This window comes from Pleuronectes platessa, chromosome 5, assembly GCF_947347685.1.
Source record: "Pleuronectes platessa chromosome 5, fPlePla1.1, whole genome shotgun sequence".
NCBI classification, from domain to species: domain Eukaryota; kingdom Metazoa; phylum Chordata; class Actinopteri; order Pleuronectiformes; family Pleuronectidae; genus Pleuronectes; species Pleuronectes platessa.
The window spans coordinates 4,008,696-4,026,388 of NC_070630.1; the positions used below are offsets into that span (position 1 = coordinate 4,008,696).

The following is a 17,693-nucleotide window of genomic DNA, read 5'->3' on the forward strand; positions in this document are numbered from 1 at the left end:
ACAACAATGAGATGTTTGTGTTTTGTTTTTTTTCAAGCAATTGTTCACTGTTTCTGCTTCGTGATTATGTAAAGGTATTTTTTACCAGAATGCACGTACGAGCAGAGTTTAAGCTTTTGATTGAGATAAAGTGAAAAAACTGCAAATTTTCTTCTGTTAAGAGAAGCCGGGGGTTAAACTAATTTGAACCTTGCTGGGCCTCACTGAGTTCTGCTGGGTTTGGGCTAACGGCTAAGTGACGTGTCTGTGCAGCAGCGTGCCGTCTGTGGTCCGGAGGGTTGTCGTGTCAAACTGCCGGACTGAACCCCGGCTCTGTTTCTTTTCGTGGGGGGGGGGGGGGGGGGACCAGGGGAGAGGTGGAGTGGACCGGCTAGAGAGTGCAGGAGGAAAGGTTCAGTCAAGGCTGTCCATATTCTATCTACTGGTCGTGTTCTCTGCTCCAAAGATGTTTCAGCCGGATGTGTTCTCTCTCTCGCTCTCTCTCTCTCTCTCTCTCTCTCTCTCTCTCTCTCTCTCTCTCTCTCTCTCTCTCTCTCTCTCTCTCTCCCTCTCTCTCTCTCTCGCTCTCGTTCACTTTGTTTTGAAATTCTGAGCTGCTGAACTCACACTTGGGCTGGTTTTTTTTCAGGCGTGACTTTGAAGGCAGCAGGCAGAAAGGAGGCCTCTGATCTTTCTCCCCAAAGAATTCCTCTCTCTCTCTCTCTCTCTCTCTCTCTCTCTCTCTCTCTCTCTCTCTCTCTGCAGATGAGAGTCTGGCTGAGGCTCAGGTATCGAGCCTCTGTGAGCAACGTGCTAGTAATGAAATTAATGCACTGCTTTGACTTCGCCATTTGAAGATCCACACGCGTACACACAGACACACACATACACACACACACACACACACACACACACCACTCTGAAATGTTCTACAAATCTGATATCGGCGCCAGTTAATGCCCATTGATCGAATTATACAGATCTTGAAATAACTAATTTGCATTGAACACCGGCTCCAGCGCTGGCTGCTAATTTCCTCACAGCATTTCTGGATTTTAAACATTAATGCAGACGCTGACCTGGGATTTTTGAGGACGCTGTAATTACCATGTTTACGTTGTTAAAAATGTGTTCAATATTGATTTGATAACATAGCTGTAGCTGCAATGTGAAATGATTCACAAGTTTCCTTTTGAACCTCGTTTCATGGTTCAATAAAATATGAACGCCTCTAAAATTCATATCTCATTTTTCAAGGGACTGAAAAGTGATAGTTTATGTAGAGTTCCTGCTTTGCACTTCTCACCATACACACTCACTACTATAGGTTTATATTGTCTGACTTTTTATAAAGATGGACGGCTTGACAGCGCCGTAAAGGAACAATGTCAGAAAATGGGGGGGAAACAGCTGTCATGATTGACAGCTGAGACTGACAACTGATTGGTCGAGCATGTATCAGCTGGACGTCCAATACCAGGGCTCTATCTCCCAACTGCTGCACAGACACCTGCTCTCAAATCAGCGTCCGGGTTGTTGGAATCATTTCTGGATCGAGGGAGGAAGTGGAAAATCGATGGGTTTATAAAAGAAGCCCCTGATTTTTATTTCCTCTTTCTCCACCGTGGTGGCTTTTACTGCTCAAGCTACCCATGGCTGATTTATTCCAAACAACCAGGGTTGCTGCTTCTGCCTGCAATTATATTATCTAATTGTCCATGCACCTACGTAATGCTCTTAGACTGGAAACGATGCACTGCAGGCTAAATTGCTGCAGCAGCGGGTAATCTAGAAAAGCACAAGACGACTTGCAACAGCGTCGGTGAATAATTGAAGAGAGAAAAGAGAATCTACACAAACGCCCGCTCACATTTGGTTCCTGCCGCGTACGAGTCATGTTGTACTTGAGCAATTACTGTTGTTGTACTTCAGCAGTCGGATGTGGAGGGCCCTGGTCAATAGTCCTTAGACGGCGAGCGTTTCCGTCTTTGTGTTACTTATTTACTCACTCGTTGGTTTCATTTGTTTCCCTGAGAAGTCGATTTCACTTACCTTTTGTCCGCTCGCTCATTGAAGCTAAAGGAATGGACAGTGATCGGCTCCCGGTCGTGATCCATGTCGGATCCATACAAAACATGAGAAAGAGGTAGAAGGAAGTTACACGGAGAGAAAACAGAAAAGAACAGGGTGATGACAGCTGCTGGAGAATCAATAGAGAACATTGTGACCCTCGAGGAGCATTTCTGAAAGAACCAGGAGAAGGTTTCTTCAGTCGTCTTCATCTCTGAAATGGTAGATTTGTGCTACATTTAAAGATAAAGGTCTTGAACTATAATCATTATTAGACAATGGGTAGAAATTCCGGTTTCTTGGAGGCGTAATTTTCCGTCACTTTCAGGTGAACAGTAAACAACGTCCCTCAAAGCGATGGGATGGAAGTGGTGCAGACACAGAGACCTGCCCTGGGTCAGCGCGCTGTCGCTTGATTTCCACATTTCTGGCGTCGCCTTAAAATCAAAAAATCAAACGAGCAGCATTAGGTTCCAGAAGGCGGCTGCAGCGGCTCAGGGATTTCAGATTAAACCTGCTTTGTTCTACTTCCACGGAAAAACAACCCGGTAAAACTAAGAGCTCAACATTGATACTGATCTTAAATAATGTTGGGGAAGGATTTCTTTGAGAGACGCTAATATTAGATGTGAATTATTTAGTTCTACATTGACTCAATTGCAATTCTTCAAGATCCATGAATTATTATCTGGAAGATCTGGGGAAAAAACATCCTCCTATCTCACGATGTTATTGTTGTTCTGGATCCTCCTCCTGTTCCGGATCCACACCAAAAGCTTATTGGGTTCTATCATGCAACTGAAATAGTGGATGTAAATTTTAACCTTGCGACACCCACTTAAAATTCAGGTCAGTTGTTGTTCGGGTGAGTTGTTCTTTCACATCCCTTCATGATCCTGTGAAGTCGAGGCTGCACGGCTGCAGGGACAACTCCTCAAATTGATCCGACATAACCATGAGTTGAATTGACTGTGTTTCAGATCTGGCAGCGTTCAGCGGGAAGACCAGAGGTGGGGTCTCCGTGCGTGAAGGCCAAGGGGTGGTGCTCATGTGCACCCCCCCTCCTCATTCACCAGGTAAGACATGATCTGCACCTCCAGTCACAACCTGGAGCTTTAGGGCCCGGATCAATGAAATCCTCTCTATTCATCAAGGACAGCCCACAGCACCAAGTAATGTTACTGCTGTTGCAAAGTGAATGAATGTTCTCATCGTTTATTTATTTGTTGTGTTGTTGTTGTTGTTGTTGTTTTGATTCGTTCATCCATCTATTCTCCCCTGTCCGTCCATGCGGTTCAAGCGAGACAAACAGAGCGGCGTCGCAGATTTCTCAGGGATCAAATTTGCCGGATCATTAGAAATGAAAAAATAAACGTCGTGCTGCCAATTATTTTGCATATCGGCAGAACATAGGCACCGAGACTTTAATGGCATTTCTTGAATATCCCTCTCTGCAGTTTTCCCTCTAATGTTAGATATTATGTGGGCCATGAATCATCCAGGCTTTCTGTTTGTTTGCATGAGGGCTGCAGCCACGGGAATGTGCACTTCAATAAGACTGTTGGTGGAACTTATTAGTTTCACTGATATCAACCAGGAAGTCAGTGACAGAACTGCTGTTTTTTTATAAAAGATAATTTATGATTATTGATCCTGTATTTTTTACATATTAACGTGGAGTGCAGATGATACTCAATCCTTAAATGCTTCTATCAATCACCGCTCTGCTTTTGCTTTGGCTTATTTTCTCTTTTTCATATTTTAAACTATAATTTTCAGGCAAACTGAACATACGTGGTTTTACTTTGACTCCGCGACGACAGCCAGTGGTCTGAGACTTTATGTCCTCTGGTTGTCTTATGTCTAGGGGAGGCCGTAAGGGACATTTCTTCAAATTTGGCACAAACCTTTTAACTCAACTCAATTAGAATTTTGTGGTCACAGATTAAATACATCATAAAGACGTATGCCTTGTAAACGGGATAATTCAGGAACACCTCTAGGGAATTATGGTACAAATGTTCATTTTGACTTATAGATGAACTGATTGGATTAAGGCGGCGAAAGGTTAAAGGTCAACAACGTGCTGACCTCATGTTCTTGTGAATGTGATTCATTAGGATCACACATTTCATTTCATTTCATCAAGCACAAATATTCACAGTTTTTTTGGCCTCGTGAACTTATTTGGCCCAAACATTAATTTACACTCACAGAGGAACTTATAACATGAAGGTGGTCAAAGGTTCTCAAGTCTGCCTGTAGGGAACTTCTGCTAAATTGATCATGTGTCACTTGGACGCGGAGATTAATGGGTTCGATTCCAGGGGTCAAAGGTCACAGTGACCTCACACGAGTCTGGTCATGTTTGGACTGAACCTGCACTGGTCGGCCGGCGCTCAACCGCACGGTGTTGATTCTGGATTTTCCAGCTTTTATAGAGTTTTTCTGTTGAATGGGTGAAAGTGTGATTGAGATCAAATTAGAGATGATGTGGACTGAGGTCAGCAGAATGGAAAAAGTGATTTTCTGTCATTTAAGGTTTGCTGCTACAAGCTGGAAAATGGACCCAGGTCTCAGTCATCATGACATTCTGTTACAGACCTTCCCAATGCTTGAATCAGAGCGATACAGTTGATCAATATATATTTTATTATAGATATATATGTAATAACTCAACCATTAAAAGCACAGAACAATGAGATTTACCTCCGATATCATCAGATTACCTCAAAACCAATGGGTGCTCTGTGCGTGTTTCAATATTATGCACAAAAACACGGGTACGATTATGATTTATGTCTTCAGCAGCGTTAACATTAAATGAAAAATGATCTCCGACAAATAAATAAGCAAGGAAAAAATCCACAGTCATTAAGTTTGCCCGTCTGATGGATTTCCCATTGAGCCAGAGCATGTTACAATTGAATTTCCCAGTGCGCAGGGAGTGTTTAAACAAAATGTGGGTTAAATTGGATGTGGGAGGATTTAAAGACATTAAAATGACACTTACATTAGAAAAAGTCTCGAGAGTGGAAAAATAATTTGGAGTCAGTGAGATGTGAAAAGTTTCATGGCTCTGAGCGCTCGCGATCAGTTTTTTTATGCGTCCGCGGTAAACAGTGTTTTACTGAGATGAAACTCCAGTGTGATGATCTTTGAATAAAACCTATCGGAGCTGTAACTGTGTGCCCTCTCTTTATGAAGTTGTCCTCTCAGTGGATTAAACAAACGATGCTGACTCTGCAGATCAGGGTCCTGATGTAAAATATTAGAAATTTTTTCCTGTTCTTGTTTTTCCAGCTTGTCGTCGGCACAAACCCCGAAATCAGCAGCCGTCCATTATTTACCACGAGGCCTCTGATAGTGTCATTTTCTTTTTTCTTGCTCCAGTGCAAACATATTATGGATGCGGAAATCAAAAGACTTGTGAAATATTGCGTGACAACGTTGAATAGATTAATTTGTCCCTGAACTTGACAGTCCTGTTTTCTCCTCTAACATAATGATGGATGAGCCCGTGTAGAACTATGCACAATAGACAAAGCAAACATCATGCTGTCAAAAGTCGGCTCTATGTTCATCACAGGCATTTCATACCCATCCATCCAGTTTATCACCCACTTATTCATCTTCAGGGTCATTTTGACAACTATTTATTTTTTTCCTCTTATTGTTTTTTTATCTTCATATTTTTCTTATCATAAATAATGCTCAACATATCGCGCACTGTAATTCATGAATAAAATATAAAAACAACAAAGATTATTACGCGTGGAGTCAGGGACATGTCGCTCTGTGTCTTTCTTGTTTATACGTTCGTCATTAGAAGGAAACTCGTGACAGGTCTGCACTCACACGACTTAACTGACTCGGAATAATCAGAATATGTCAGTTTTCTTTTCCTTTCTGATGGTGCCACCAATCAATTAAAAATAACCTTGCTGCAAATAACAGACTCAATAAAACCCTTTTATATTGATATTTTTCCATCTTTAGAGGCAGCAGCAGTTATGCTATACTTCCCTTGTTGCTGGAGAAATCCCATAACCATCACATCTTTAAGTTATTATTGCTTTATAGCAAGAACTGATTAAGAATGATTAATAATTGACCTTATGTTCCGCTGCTTTACATGGGTACATACAGTATATACAGTATTCTACTGGCAGTATGTCATGAATTAATGAAACATACTTCAGAGCGTGGTTATTCTTAAAGTATATTATTAAAAACCCTAATTGTAAACCATGGAGAAAAATTGCATGAAGTTCCATTGCATCATATTTTAAATTATTTGTATATAGTTGCAGAAAATACAAATGCATTGCAGGATATTTAATAGTAAATCTTAGATGAACATTTTCCTCATACAACAGATAAGCTGTTGTAGTGTGTTTGCATAGCTTTGCTGTAAACAAAATCTAAATGTAACTGAATATCATTCATGCATTCATTCATTTAGCAAATTAACGTGTGTGTGTTATGAACAGAAAACGCTTTCACAGGAATTTTTATCTGCTGATCGTGCAATCGCCTCCTTTTCCGTCCCATCTCTTCTAATGAGGATCTCCCGTCTGTGCAATCAGTGTAACCCTCGATGCATTCTGTCATCAATTACTTCACTAAAATTTGTGAAAGACCGAACGCGACACAACCTCACGCCGCACACAACTACAGCCACACATTCATATAGAGCGTGGGGGGGGGGGGACAGGCACGTTTGAAGTGGAGGCCAGTGGTCGTAAACTGTGCACGCTCAGCGAATCCCAAGCGATTTGATTAGAATCAGAAATTAATCTGATAAAGTAGCTGAGCTGGACTTCAATGAGTGGCGGGCTGCTTGACAGGCAGTCTGCGTGCATGGAAAGCTCTGACACAGTCAACTCACCATCAGATTAGACGTCTCTTTACAGTCTTCTGATGCAGCGGGACTACCGAGCTATGTGGGCGCTTATTATTCGACATTCTTTCTGCCACAAACCTAGTCCTCATCCTCCATTGCTGTTCTACAAGGATGTACTGATTCAGACTGTGGTCTCCCCTTGTTCTCGCAGAGATCATCTACAGCTGGGTGTTCAACGAGTTCCCCTCCTTCGTGGCCGAGGACAGCCGGCGCTTCATCTCCCAGGACACGGGGAACCTGTACATCTCCAAGGTGCAGCCCTCTGACGTGGGGAGCTACATCTGCCTGGTGAAGAACACGGTGACTAACGCACGGGTTCTGAGCCCCCCGACGCCCCTGACACTGAAAACCGACGGTGAGCCTCTCAGATTGATGGCACCTCTCACACATGACGGGCTCTGATTTGTATGAATGACCCGGGAAGACACCTCTGAAAGTTTGTCTGAAAGTTTCAAAATGTTTTTTGATGTATCACGCTGCTTCCTCTCGCTGCACTTGTTTAGCACAGACGGAAATTTAAAAGCATATTTTATATTCCACTGGGGCGATTCAATTGTATCGTAATGCCTTTTGGAGCGGAATAAAAAAAAAAGCTGGGATCAGATAGGTTAATAAAAGCGGGGCGGTCCTCTGCTTTCCACTGAGCCTTGTGTTAGCGGAGGGCGTTATGAATTCCATACACACTGTAAATAGATGGCCAGCATTGCTTTAACATTAGTGTGGGGAGCCCTCTTCACTCACATTGTGCTTTGGTGAAACTGGCCATCAGGGAAATCATTTTCCAGCATAAAATTAACTGAATCAATGGCCCTTGCTGTGGATGGGATTCGGCTCTTTTATATACTAGCCTCTCCGGAGCCGTGCTGCGGGGCCGCTTGTTGGATTCAGGTGTGGATTTCACCGACTGGCTCTTTGCTTCTGACTACACAGAGAAGTGCCCGTCACTCCAGTCAGGTGCCTGTCATTGTCAGCGCTTTCAAAGGGCCACAGAGATGACAACCCCGGTGAGGCCCTGAGCAAAAGGGGGGGGGGGGGGGGGCTCTGTGCCTCAGGAACCAGGTTTGCTCCAAATGCTGCAGCAGGAATTCACCTCTTACGGTTTACATCCCTTCCAGCAAGATTCCTGCATAACTTTGTATAAAAAGGCCCAGAGAGACCCACATGATACTTTGCACATAACCGTGCTTAATTGGTTTGTCTCTCTCGTTAACCAAGATGCAAAATATGGGCAGAAGGCCGTGTGGTCAATCTGCTATCAGCGTTTTTTATTACCTCCAAGGAGATGATGTTTTTGTTTATTTGTCTGTGAGGTCAGCAGGATTGCACATAAACAACTGGCTGGATAAGCATGAAACCTGGTGGAAGCATGTTGTCGGGGTCAGGAAACAAATAATTGAATTATCCAGTGGATTCGGATCAGGGGCAGATCCAGAGTTGTCTTTACATTTCCATTAGCATTGTGAGATATGGCTGGTTAAGATTTTAGCTGATTTATTAGAGACTAATTCACAGATCTTGATGAAAATCATTAGGGATATTTAGAGGACTGATATTAATGAGTTTGTCCAACAGATCCAAATAAAAATTCAAATCTAGTGGATTTAGATGTGGTTTTGTGAGGTGACTCTTGGGCCTTGTGCCATGCTAGTTATTATATCCTTTGATAGAGGAAGATGAATTGATTTAGCGAATCCATATTGTGACATGTGGCTGCACATTTCTCTCACCTGCAACAAAACAGACCCAATCAAGTCTGTGCAGCTTTGAGCCCAAAGAACATCTTGGCACCTCCCGCTCTGCAAACCTCACGACGCTCAGCAGCCTTCCATGTTGCTGTTGGGGCTAAAATGTCTGGCACACCTCACTGCAGACACACAAAATGTTCTGGCACCGCATGCTCCCCCTCAGTCGCTGGAGTCTGACCAATCAGACACCGCAATCTGTGCCTCGGTGAAAGTGGGTGATCATTATATGGTAGACGGTTCAAGCTGGATCTGTGTGCAGCTCGCCACCGTCTCTGAGCTCCAGCCCTGACGCTCTTAATCACAACAAGCATCTGGGCTCCATTATACCATGCTGGGGGCCATTGATCGTCACTCTGCAATCCACCTTGAGCGGAGCCGAGCGAGACCGGAGTCCTTAACGATGCACTGTTTTTAAACAGATGTACAATTTAGCTGGGAAACGCCCTCCCTTTGATTTTTCACTTTGCAGTAATAGAAGCAAATTAATCATATTACTGCAGATGGCCGAAACGTAGTTTTGTTGTTTTTTCCCACATCATCTGTTGTTTATACTTTGCTGTTGTCTTTCAGTTCTCATAACATTGGAACACAATCTCAAATGAGGTTGAACGTTCTACAACCTGGTCTAACTGTGCAGGAGTGGACATGTGTTATATTCATGGGAGGATACAGTTTTGTTTATAGTGACCACAGAGCAGATGCAAAATGACAGCTATTTATGATTATTTATTTACCATTAGAAAGATGCTTTGCTTTGGATGGCAAATATTTATTATGAAATTATTTTAAATGTTCTTTTCAGTGAAAGTTTCCCCCTCAAACTGACTGACAGGTAATTTAATACATGAAGCGACATTGAACAGATACTGATTCTGAGTTATCACATGTATACATAGTCTGTTTACATCAGGAATGTTGGTAAATACATTACAATACAAAAACATTACAATAATTAAATTAAAATAAAATTAAACTAAAAGATACAGCACTCATGTGGTTTCAGTCACACCTAACAGATAGGAGTCTCTCTCTGTCCACCTGGGTGACATCTGGGGTACCTCAAGGATCCGTTCTAGGCCCTGTCCTATTCTCCCTATGTGAGCTGCCCTTAGCATCAATTTTTTCACTGCTTTGCACATGACATTCAAATATACTTGCCCCTGAACCATAAAACTAAGACTTCACTTCAGCCCCTGCTTGAATCATGGATGGATTCAAACGTTTTCCAACTAAGTCTCGTATCCAAAGTAAAGGCCTATCTCCCACAAAAACACCTAGAGAGGGGGATCCATGCCTTTATAATCTCCCGTCTTGAATATTGCAATTCCTTGTAAGTGGGCTTTTACCAACCCTCTATTAAACGCCTGTAGCTCATCCAATATCATGTTTTACATGTTACTGTCCTCTAGTTGTACCATTACACTCGTAAATCACTTTGATTCACCGAGTTGTTTTAAATCTGCTGTATGAATGAAATTGACAGTGCCATAAAAAAGTTTAATACATTTAAAAAAGATCAAAGCAATAAAAATGCAGATAAAATAAATGACAATAAAGACATAGAAAACAAACCTAAATCAAAGGAAATGTTTAATGTCAAGCATGAAAGGAATAAAAACGCAGTTTGATACGACTTCTCACCTTGGATGAACCTGCTGAGGTGCAGGTTTACGAATCAGTGCTTTCCCATTTCCTGTGGGGAACAGTCGACAACATTCTGAGCTAGAAGTGACCTAACCACAGACGTGAAATCTCACTCAAGTTAGGCCGATGGAGGACGCTAACCGAGGAGCTAACATGTCGGGACCTGATAACAGCGACGGCGGCTGGAGGACTTGGGTTTGGAATTCAGAGAAGAAGGCGTTCATGGGACGAACAGGATGCAGCTGGTTTAAGATCCTCCTGTTTTACGTGATATTCTTCGGATGCCTTGCTGGATTTTTTACGGCGACCATTCAGGCTTTGCTGCTCACTCTAAGTGACTACAAACCCACCTACCAGGACAGAGTCGCTCCCCCGGGTCTGTCACACACCCCACGCTCACAGAAATTTGAGATTGCTTTCAATAGGTCTGATGAGACCTCATACAAGAAGTACGTGGACAGCGTGGCGACTTTCCTTGAACAGTACGAGGAGTATCAACAGTCTACTCTGATGAAATTCGAAGACTGTGGAAACTCTTGTCAGACGTACAAGGACCGTGGACGTCTGGAGAGCGACGCCGGACAGAGGAAGGCCTGCCGCTTCCGCAAGACCTGGCTCGGCAACTGCTCAGGGGACAGCGACCCCACTTTCGGCTTCAAGGAGGGAAAGCCCTGCCTCATTGTCAAGCTCAACAGGATCGTCAACTTCAGGCCAATAGTTCCCTCAAATCAGTCACTCCCAGAGGCTCTTCGGGGCAAACTAACGCCCAACCTGATCCCCATTCACTGCAAGAATCGGAGGGAAGAGGATGCAGGCAAGATTGGAGAGATCAAGTACTTCGGCTTAGGTGGAGGCTTTCCTCTCCAGTACTACCCGTACTACGGCAAACTGCTGCATCCTCAGTACCTGCAGCCCCTGGTGGCCGTCCAGTTTGCCAACATCGCTCTGGACCAGGAGCTCCGCATCGAGTGCAAAGCATACGGAGCAAACATCGGCTACAGTGAGAAAGACCGCTACCGAGGACGTTTCCTCGTTAAGATCACAATCAGCTCTTGAGCTCAGCCGGGACGAGAACTCTCGTTTTAAAAAACTAAAAATTTAATTCAGAGAGAATTTACCAGTTCAGAAATACACCACTAGACACTTAAACATTTAATCCTTGTGCTTTACACTAGCTTGTCTGTGTGTTTGCCGAGGGTTAGAGTCTAAAATACAAAAATTAGCAATAGCAAATATTAATTCTACTGTAAATGAAAATATTCCTTGAGCCAGGGGATAAATTCATCTGTTACTGTAAAACCACGATTCCAGTAGCGGGCTGTGTCTCTTTCCCGAGAGTATTTCATTTTGACGTGTGGTTTCCATTTATTTTTGTCAAGTATTTTTTTAATTATCCATCTACAACTAAAACTCTTCTATGCGGAAGAAAATCAATGTCATCACAGATTCCACCCTTGGCTTGCTCCAAACTGAACTTTGAACCAAACAGCGAAGTTTTGTGCAAAATGTCTTATTTTAATATTGACACTATTTTATCATTCTTTTATTGAGTCTGTTTTATCATTTACTTTGGTCGAAGGTCTGCTGCCCCAAGGTGTAAAACAAAACCCTACCGAAATTGTTTTGTTCCCTCCGCAATCGTTCACTTGAACGGGCTGTCACCACATTTGCACACTTGTCCCTATCCAGTCTTTCTATTGATAGTGATGCATTTTAGCCCCTTTTGTCATGTTTTTTTTTTATGGTTTTATGATTTTATGATCCTCTCTTCTGTCAGTGAGTTATAATTTTGTACTGTTCTTTGGATGGATATGCCGTCTCTTCAATAAAGTAGCCTAACCTAACCTATTGCTTTTCCCTGGTGGAAGGTTACAGCGGCACTGGAGCATCACTGGTGTTGTTGTTGCCGCCCAAAGCCATTTTCTCTCTCCACACCATCACTAGTATCAGTAAAACACAATATCTGCCGGCACATGTCATCTCCACATGGGCATGTGTGCTGGTACTTCACGGTAGATGATTATTGACGACCTTAGGCCCACAGCCATATTGGATGTCAGCATGATTTTTTACCAACCCACATATCTTTAGCGGTGCAGTCAAAACAACTCGTTCTGCGTTACCCTCAACATACACATTCCGCTTTTCCACTATCATACACATATTATTCTTTGAAGAGCAGCACACTGAATCTGTCCAGGCTAATGGGGTCGTTGCTTTTAGTGCACTTGAAACAAATTGAGTTGTAGGTTAGATATGTTTTGATCATTAGGAGCATGCAGCAGTTGGAAATAAACTGCTTCTTCATCCTCAAGACAAAACTAAATCATAAAAAATAATAAAACGTAAAAGAATCAGAGATTCAGCATGTTCTGGTCTGCTGATCGTGCTCCGTGCATGAAGCTCTGCTGGAGATGAAGGAAGATAATGTTCTTATTTGGATATTGATATTAATAAATGAATTTGTCAAAACATTCAAATCTACAAAGCATGTTTTTGTCTATATTTTCAAAAGTTCAAAGGTTGCTCTGCATTAGTGGCTGTGAGAGGCATGAGAACTCCAAACACTCATCTGTTCCAGGATCAGAGAGCTGATAAAGCGGATAGAGCACTTCTATGCTCTCTACGCCATTAGCCTGGAGCCCTGATAACATTTCGGGTGGGCATCATGCTTGGAAATTGGTTTGCAGAAGAACAAAGCACAAAGGGAAAAATGTAATTTTCATTTGATTAATAAATAAAGTTGAGACGTAAAAAAAAGATATAATGCTGGGTGAGAAATGAGGGTCAGTAACGTTTTAGCACATCGGGCCTGGACATTATTTATCTCACTTCCTTCCAGTCCAGCCACTGAGGCTGAATATAATGTTGAATGTACTGTGGCCAATGAAATATTGAAAATGCATTATATGTGAAGGGCTGCTTTGGAGCCGTAAATGTTGGGAATGAGATTGAAATTGAAAAGTCCTTTGGAACAAATATCATAAAACTCCTTTCTCTATACATCGAGCACCACAGCTCAACAACCTCACTCCTTCTTATTTTTCAGCAGCCATTTTATCACACACAACAAGTGTGAAGGGGGGGGGTAATTATTGTTATTGGCCATTCATTGGTCTCACTGATTATCTACATCACCGCACATCTGGAGGAGCGCTGCATATGCCCCTCGTATGGTTTTCTTATGAACTTGGGCGGGTGGGGGGGGTCGGCTGGTGCAGCTGACACTTGTGATGATTGTGTTTGCATGTAGCGCCGCGTGGTGAAGAGAACAAACGCTCATGTGATATTCATATCGCAAAGCTCCTGCTTAACAAGACAGATAATAGTAATGAGATCCCAGGTGAAGGTGCTTTTCCTTTGCTCCGTCGAATTTGCTCAATGTCGTCTGACGTGTCACTCCCGGCAAATGGTTACAAATGGCCGCCTTAACGTACAGATGAGTAAACAAAGACAACACATCCTCTGGCTGTGAGAGCGGAGGTGTGAGTCTTGGTTGCACTTAGCAAAGTATGATGAAAAAAAAACCAACAACAACAACCTTTGTATCCTTCGTTGCGTGTCGGGGAATTGTGGAGTGGTTTACTAATTCCTGAGGACAATGCACAACGGCACCATGTTGTCACCGGAGAGCATCGTCTGGATGATTTGTTTTTGTGATTTCAAGCACTCATGTCAGGTTCTGTGAAAATACATCCATGCAATGTTGAGTAATTTTCCACACAAACACACACAGACACACATTTACAGGGAGGGGGGGTTTTAACAAATCTATGTTAAAACCAATTTTTTGAAGTCTGTTTCTGAAAACTATGATTATTCAGTCACATGCTCTGTATTTCATCATCACTGCCACTTGCCCTATTAATAAACTGTGTGTACAGTTATAGTGGATAGTGGAACAATGTACCAGATGGCGTGCATAATGTGCAGTCACTGCATTATTGAATGCACTGTGTGTACTTTCAGGGGTATAAATACGAGGAATACTCAAGATATGCTGCTTCATGTTTTCCCCCCGGTTTGTTGCTTACATATGATACAATTCTGAAAAAGAATAAAAAGGCAACATAAAGCGGTCATCGCCCTTTATTTTTAAAATCACTGTGCCCTGTCTCTGTGTCGCACACTGCAGGAAAAGATGATGATAATGGCGACCGGGCGAGCGGCTGCTTCAATCTGCCTCCTTCTAATGTCTGCCATTTCTCTCTCCTAACCTTTTCCAGGTGTCATGGGTGAATATGAGCCCAAAATTGAAGTGCATTTCCCTACATCTGTCCTGGCCGCCAAAGGAGTTACTGTCAGGCTGGAATGCTTTGCTCTGGGGAAGTAAGTAAACAACGGCATATTGCACAAATACAGGTAGCTGTTTATTACAGCAATATAAAATTAATCACCAGGCACAATAAACCGCAGCCTATCGCCGCTCTGCTGCCGAGAGAGATCCTTGGGATGATGCTCCCTGTGTGTTTCTTTTGTCTCGTGTTTAAATGAGATCATCCCGGTACCTGAGAGGGAACCAGGCCCGTCTCGTCCTCAGGCGGGATGTTAAGTGAGTGTAGAGCAGTGCGGCATCGTGGCTCAGCTGTTAGATGACATGTTAGTGCACGGAGGGGGAAGACTCAATGGGGAATTCTGCCCTGGGGGCCCGTGTGTACTCGTAATTGAGAGCTCTAATGTATCTGTGTTTTCCTGGGTGCTTTCAGGGCCCTGTTGTGAATGTAGGAAAGCCGAGGTTATGTCTGTGGGAGAGAAATGAAATCGGTGACAGTCGTCTGCCAGGAGGGACGAAGACGCTTTTGTCCACGGAGACTAAAACCAAGAGCACTTACTTCTGTGGCTAAAGTTAGCATCAGGGTTCACGAAGCTGCTTTACTTTAAAAATGAATTTAAGATAAAGTTTGTGTCGGCTTGACCCAAAAATTTACTTTTTTTTATCTAGAAATTACTGCAAAACATTGTCACTCTGTTATTTTTTTTCAAACACAGCTGAATTGGTGTTTGACTTTACGTTAAATAATTTGACATCAGACCCGACAGTCGTGTATCATCCTTCCTCCATCCTGTTTATAAATGTTCAACATGAATAATTCATCGCCGACTCCTATTTTAAGTGCAAACAGTCTCTAATCTCGAGATGAGTAAGGACCTCATAATTGTTTACCTTCATTTCAGTTAATTATCCCACATTACGGTTTGTCATTTCCTAAATATATAGACACTGGGTTCTAATCTCACACCCTTTGGTTTCCTTATGAAGCCGAGGGCGAAGATTTTAAATAGATGTAGAACAGCCAAACAGCTTTAGTTCTTTTTTTGCTCCTGTGATTCTCTCAATGAAGTAATTTGCGGCTGATGGCTCTCAGTCAGCCGGTGACTTACCCCTCGTGTGTAGAGATGAATGATTTATCAGCGCACCCTATTAAGAAACCGCCCGTCTTTATATAGCCGTGGAGAGCGAAGTTAAAATAGGTTTTGTTCTCCTGTTGATCAATATGTATGGTGGCACGGCGAGCTCAGCCGGGGCAGAGCGGCTCTTTGTGCGTGAACGCCGACGCTCCTTGATGTGATTCTCTCTCCTGATATTTGCCAGTGACAGTGCTTTGTAGGCCACAGTCAAGGGCAAAGAGAACAATGAGACGATGGAAATGAAAGAGAGACCCATAAAAAACACAGCCCTCCTTAGTTTTAATGAGTTTTTTTTGCGTTCACGGGTTGTTGTGTTTATTTTTAGCAGTGCCTGCAAAGAGTGAGTATTCATCACGGGTCTGTAGCTGGTGGGTACGTGAAAAGAAATCCTGTGTAAAGTGATAACAACTGTTTACTGTTGTGGACCGGACCACCACTGAGCTTCTGATGTTTGAGGAGTTATTTCATATAAATAAAAAGAGAAATATATATAACCACTGACTAGAAAGGGGAATCGTTTAATAGGAGACAAAAGGAATCCTGCAGCGAGGTTCATCTGGCTTTTTGGAAGTTTCTTACTAAACAACTAGTATGATTCATACCTCCACTACAGACCCAACGTTATAGCAGCTGAGATGACTCACAAAAAAGCGTATTGACTGAAAACAGGAAGTGCAAAAGCCACAATATTCATTTAAAAGTCACAACACAACTGCAAAACCCTGTATTTTGTGCAAAAATCGTGTTTCTATTGTCAACATCCTCTGTTGCCTTCTTCTTCTGTGGTTGTTTTTCTATTTTGTGGCTTTTGCGTTGTCGTTTCCATCGATGTGATTGTGCGAGAAGTCTCTTTAAATTCAATCAAATCGCAAAATGAATCTATAATAAAGACAAGAGAGACACTAATTTAAATAAACAGTTTGAGTGTAGCACCATCTAAACAGTCCAGGATCCTCCTCTTTGAATCCCTGTCCCATCTCTTCCACCAGGTTTCATGGAAATTGATTCCCTAGTTTAAATCCAGCCGCCAAACACATCAGGCAACACAACAAATGGACAGGGTGAGAACATGAATCCCAGCTCGGGGTAATTAGCTCATTTCTCAGGGCAGTCAGTGCTGCAAAGCAAACATGTCACCGCTCACTGTCATCATCCCAGCCCGCTCGTTTGCTGGTTTGTCTGTCTCCCAGCACATAGTCAATGTTTTCCTTTTGCAAGATTCCCATTAGCTTCCCTCACAGCCTCGGGCTTGTAGCTTCTAGCTGTTTAACCGAGTCGCTCAGTATGCAGATATATTTCCACTCTCCCTTTATTTCCTAGTTAATGCAAACCTGTGGTGAGGACAAGCTGAAGGGGATAGAGCCACATATTGATGATGGTGTATGCTTCTTGCAAATTTCCAAACAATCCAGATTCAATTCAAACCCATGGCTTTTTCGCAGTGTGATTCATACGAGGCAGCGTTGTTGGCTGAGTTCATTTTCAAAGGATAGTGCAGTTTGAAGTTTGCTGTAGTTCAAAAGCCTTGTACGTTTGATTGGTTACACATTCTCCCACTCGTTTCCACTTAAAATACAATACGTAGCATGCGGTGGATGCTTTCATCCAAATTGCCTCGGTGTAGTGGATATACTTTTAGTTTCTGTGACCCCAGAGGGAATCAAACTCTCCAAAGCCTTTACAGCTTCCCTCTTTGAGCTGCAGCAGGACCACAAGGACCACGCTGTCCGCCGCAGCAGAGAGTGCCTCTTAATGACGGCACATCTCATACCACCGCGGCTAATGTCTTTGAGAGACAGTTGTTGTGCTCCGGTCATACGGGTATAAATGTGGCTTTTGTGTTTCAGGTAGATTCCTCTTCAAACAGCATAGAATATCCGGAGGGGGCCAAAGAGAAACCCAGAGCTGAGCACATGAGCTAAATCCTGGGATAATATTTA

At 42.8% G+C, this 17,693-nt stretch overlaps 2 protein-coding genes across 3 annotated transcripts in view; both read left to right on the forward strand.

Moving 5' to 3' along the window:
- Positions 1 to 17,693, forward strand: part of cntn5 (contactin 5) — a 102,208-nt gene that overhangs the window by 51,897 nt on the left and 32,618 nt on the right. For both annotated transcript variants that reach the window (XM_053423651.1, XM_053423652.1), the window contains exons 6-8: positions 3,030 to 3,125; positions 7,107 to 7,310; positions 14,571 to 14,673. In XM_053423651.1, coding sequence (XP_053279626.1) covers positions 3,030 to 3,125; positions 7,107 to 7,310; positions 14,571 to 14,673 — 403 coding nt within the window. The remainder of the gene's footprint in view (positions 1 to 3,029; positions 3,126 to 7,106; positions 7,311 to 14,570; positions 14,674 to 17,693) is intronic.
- On the forward strand, positions 10,498 to 11,400 carry LOC128440811 (sodium/potassium-transporting ATPase subunit beta-233-like). The gene has a single exon (XM_053423653.1). It carries the CDS (start codon positions 10,498 to 10,500, stop codon positions 11,398 to 11,400), a length of 903 nt encoding a protein of 300 aa, XP_053279628.1.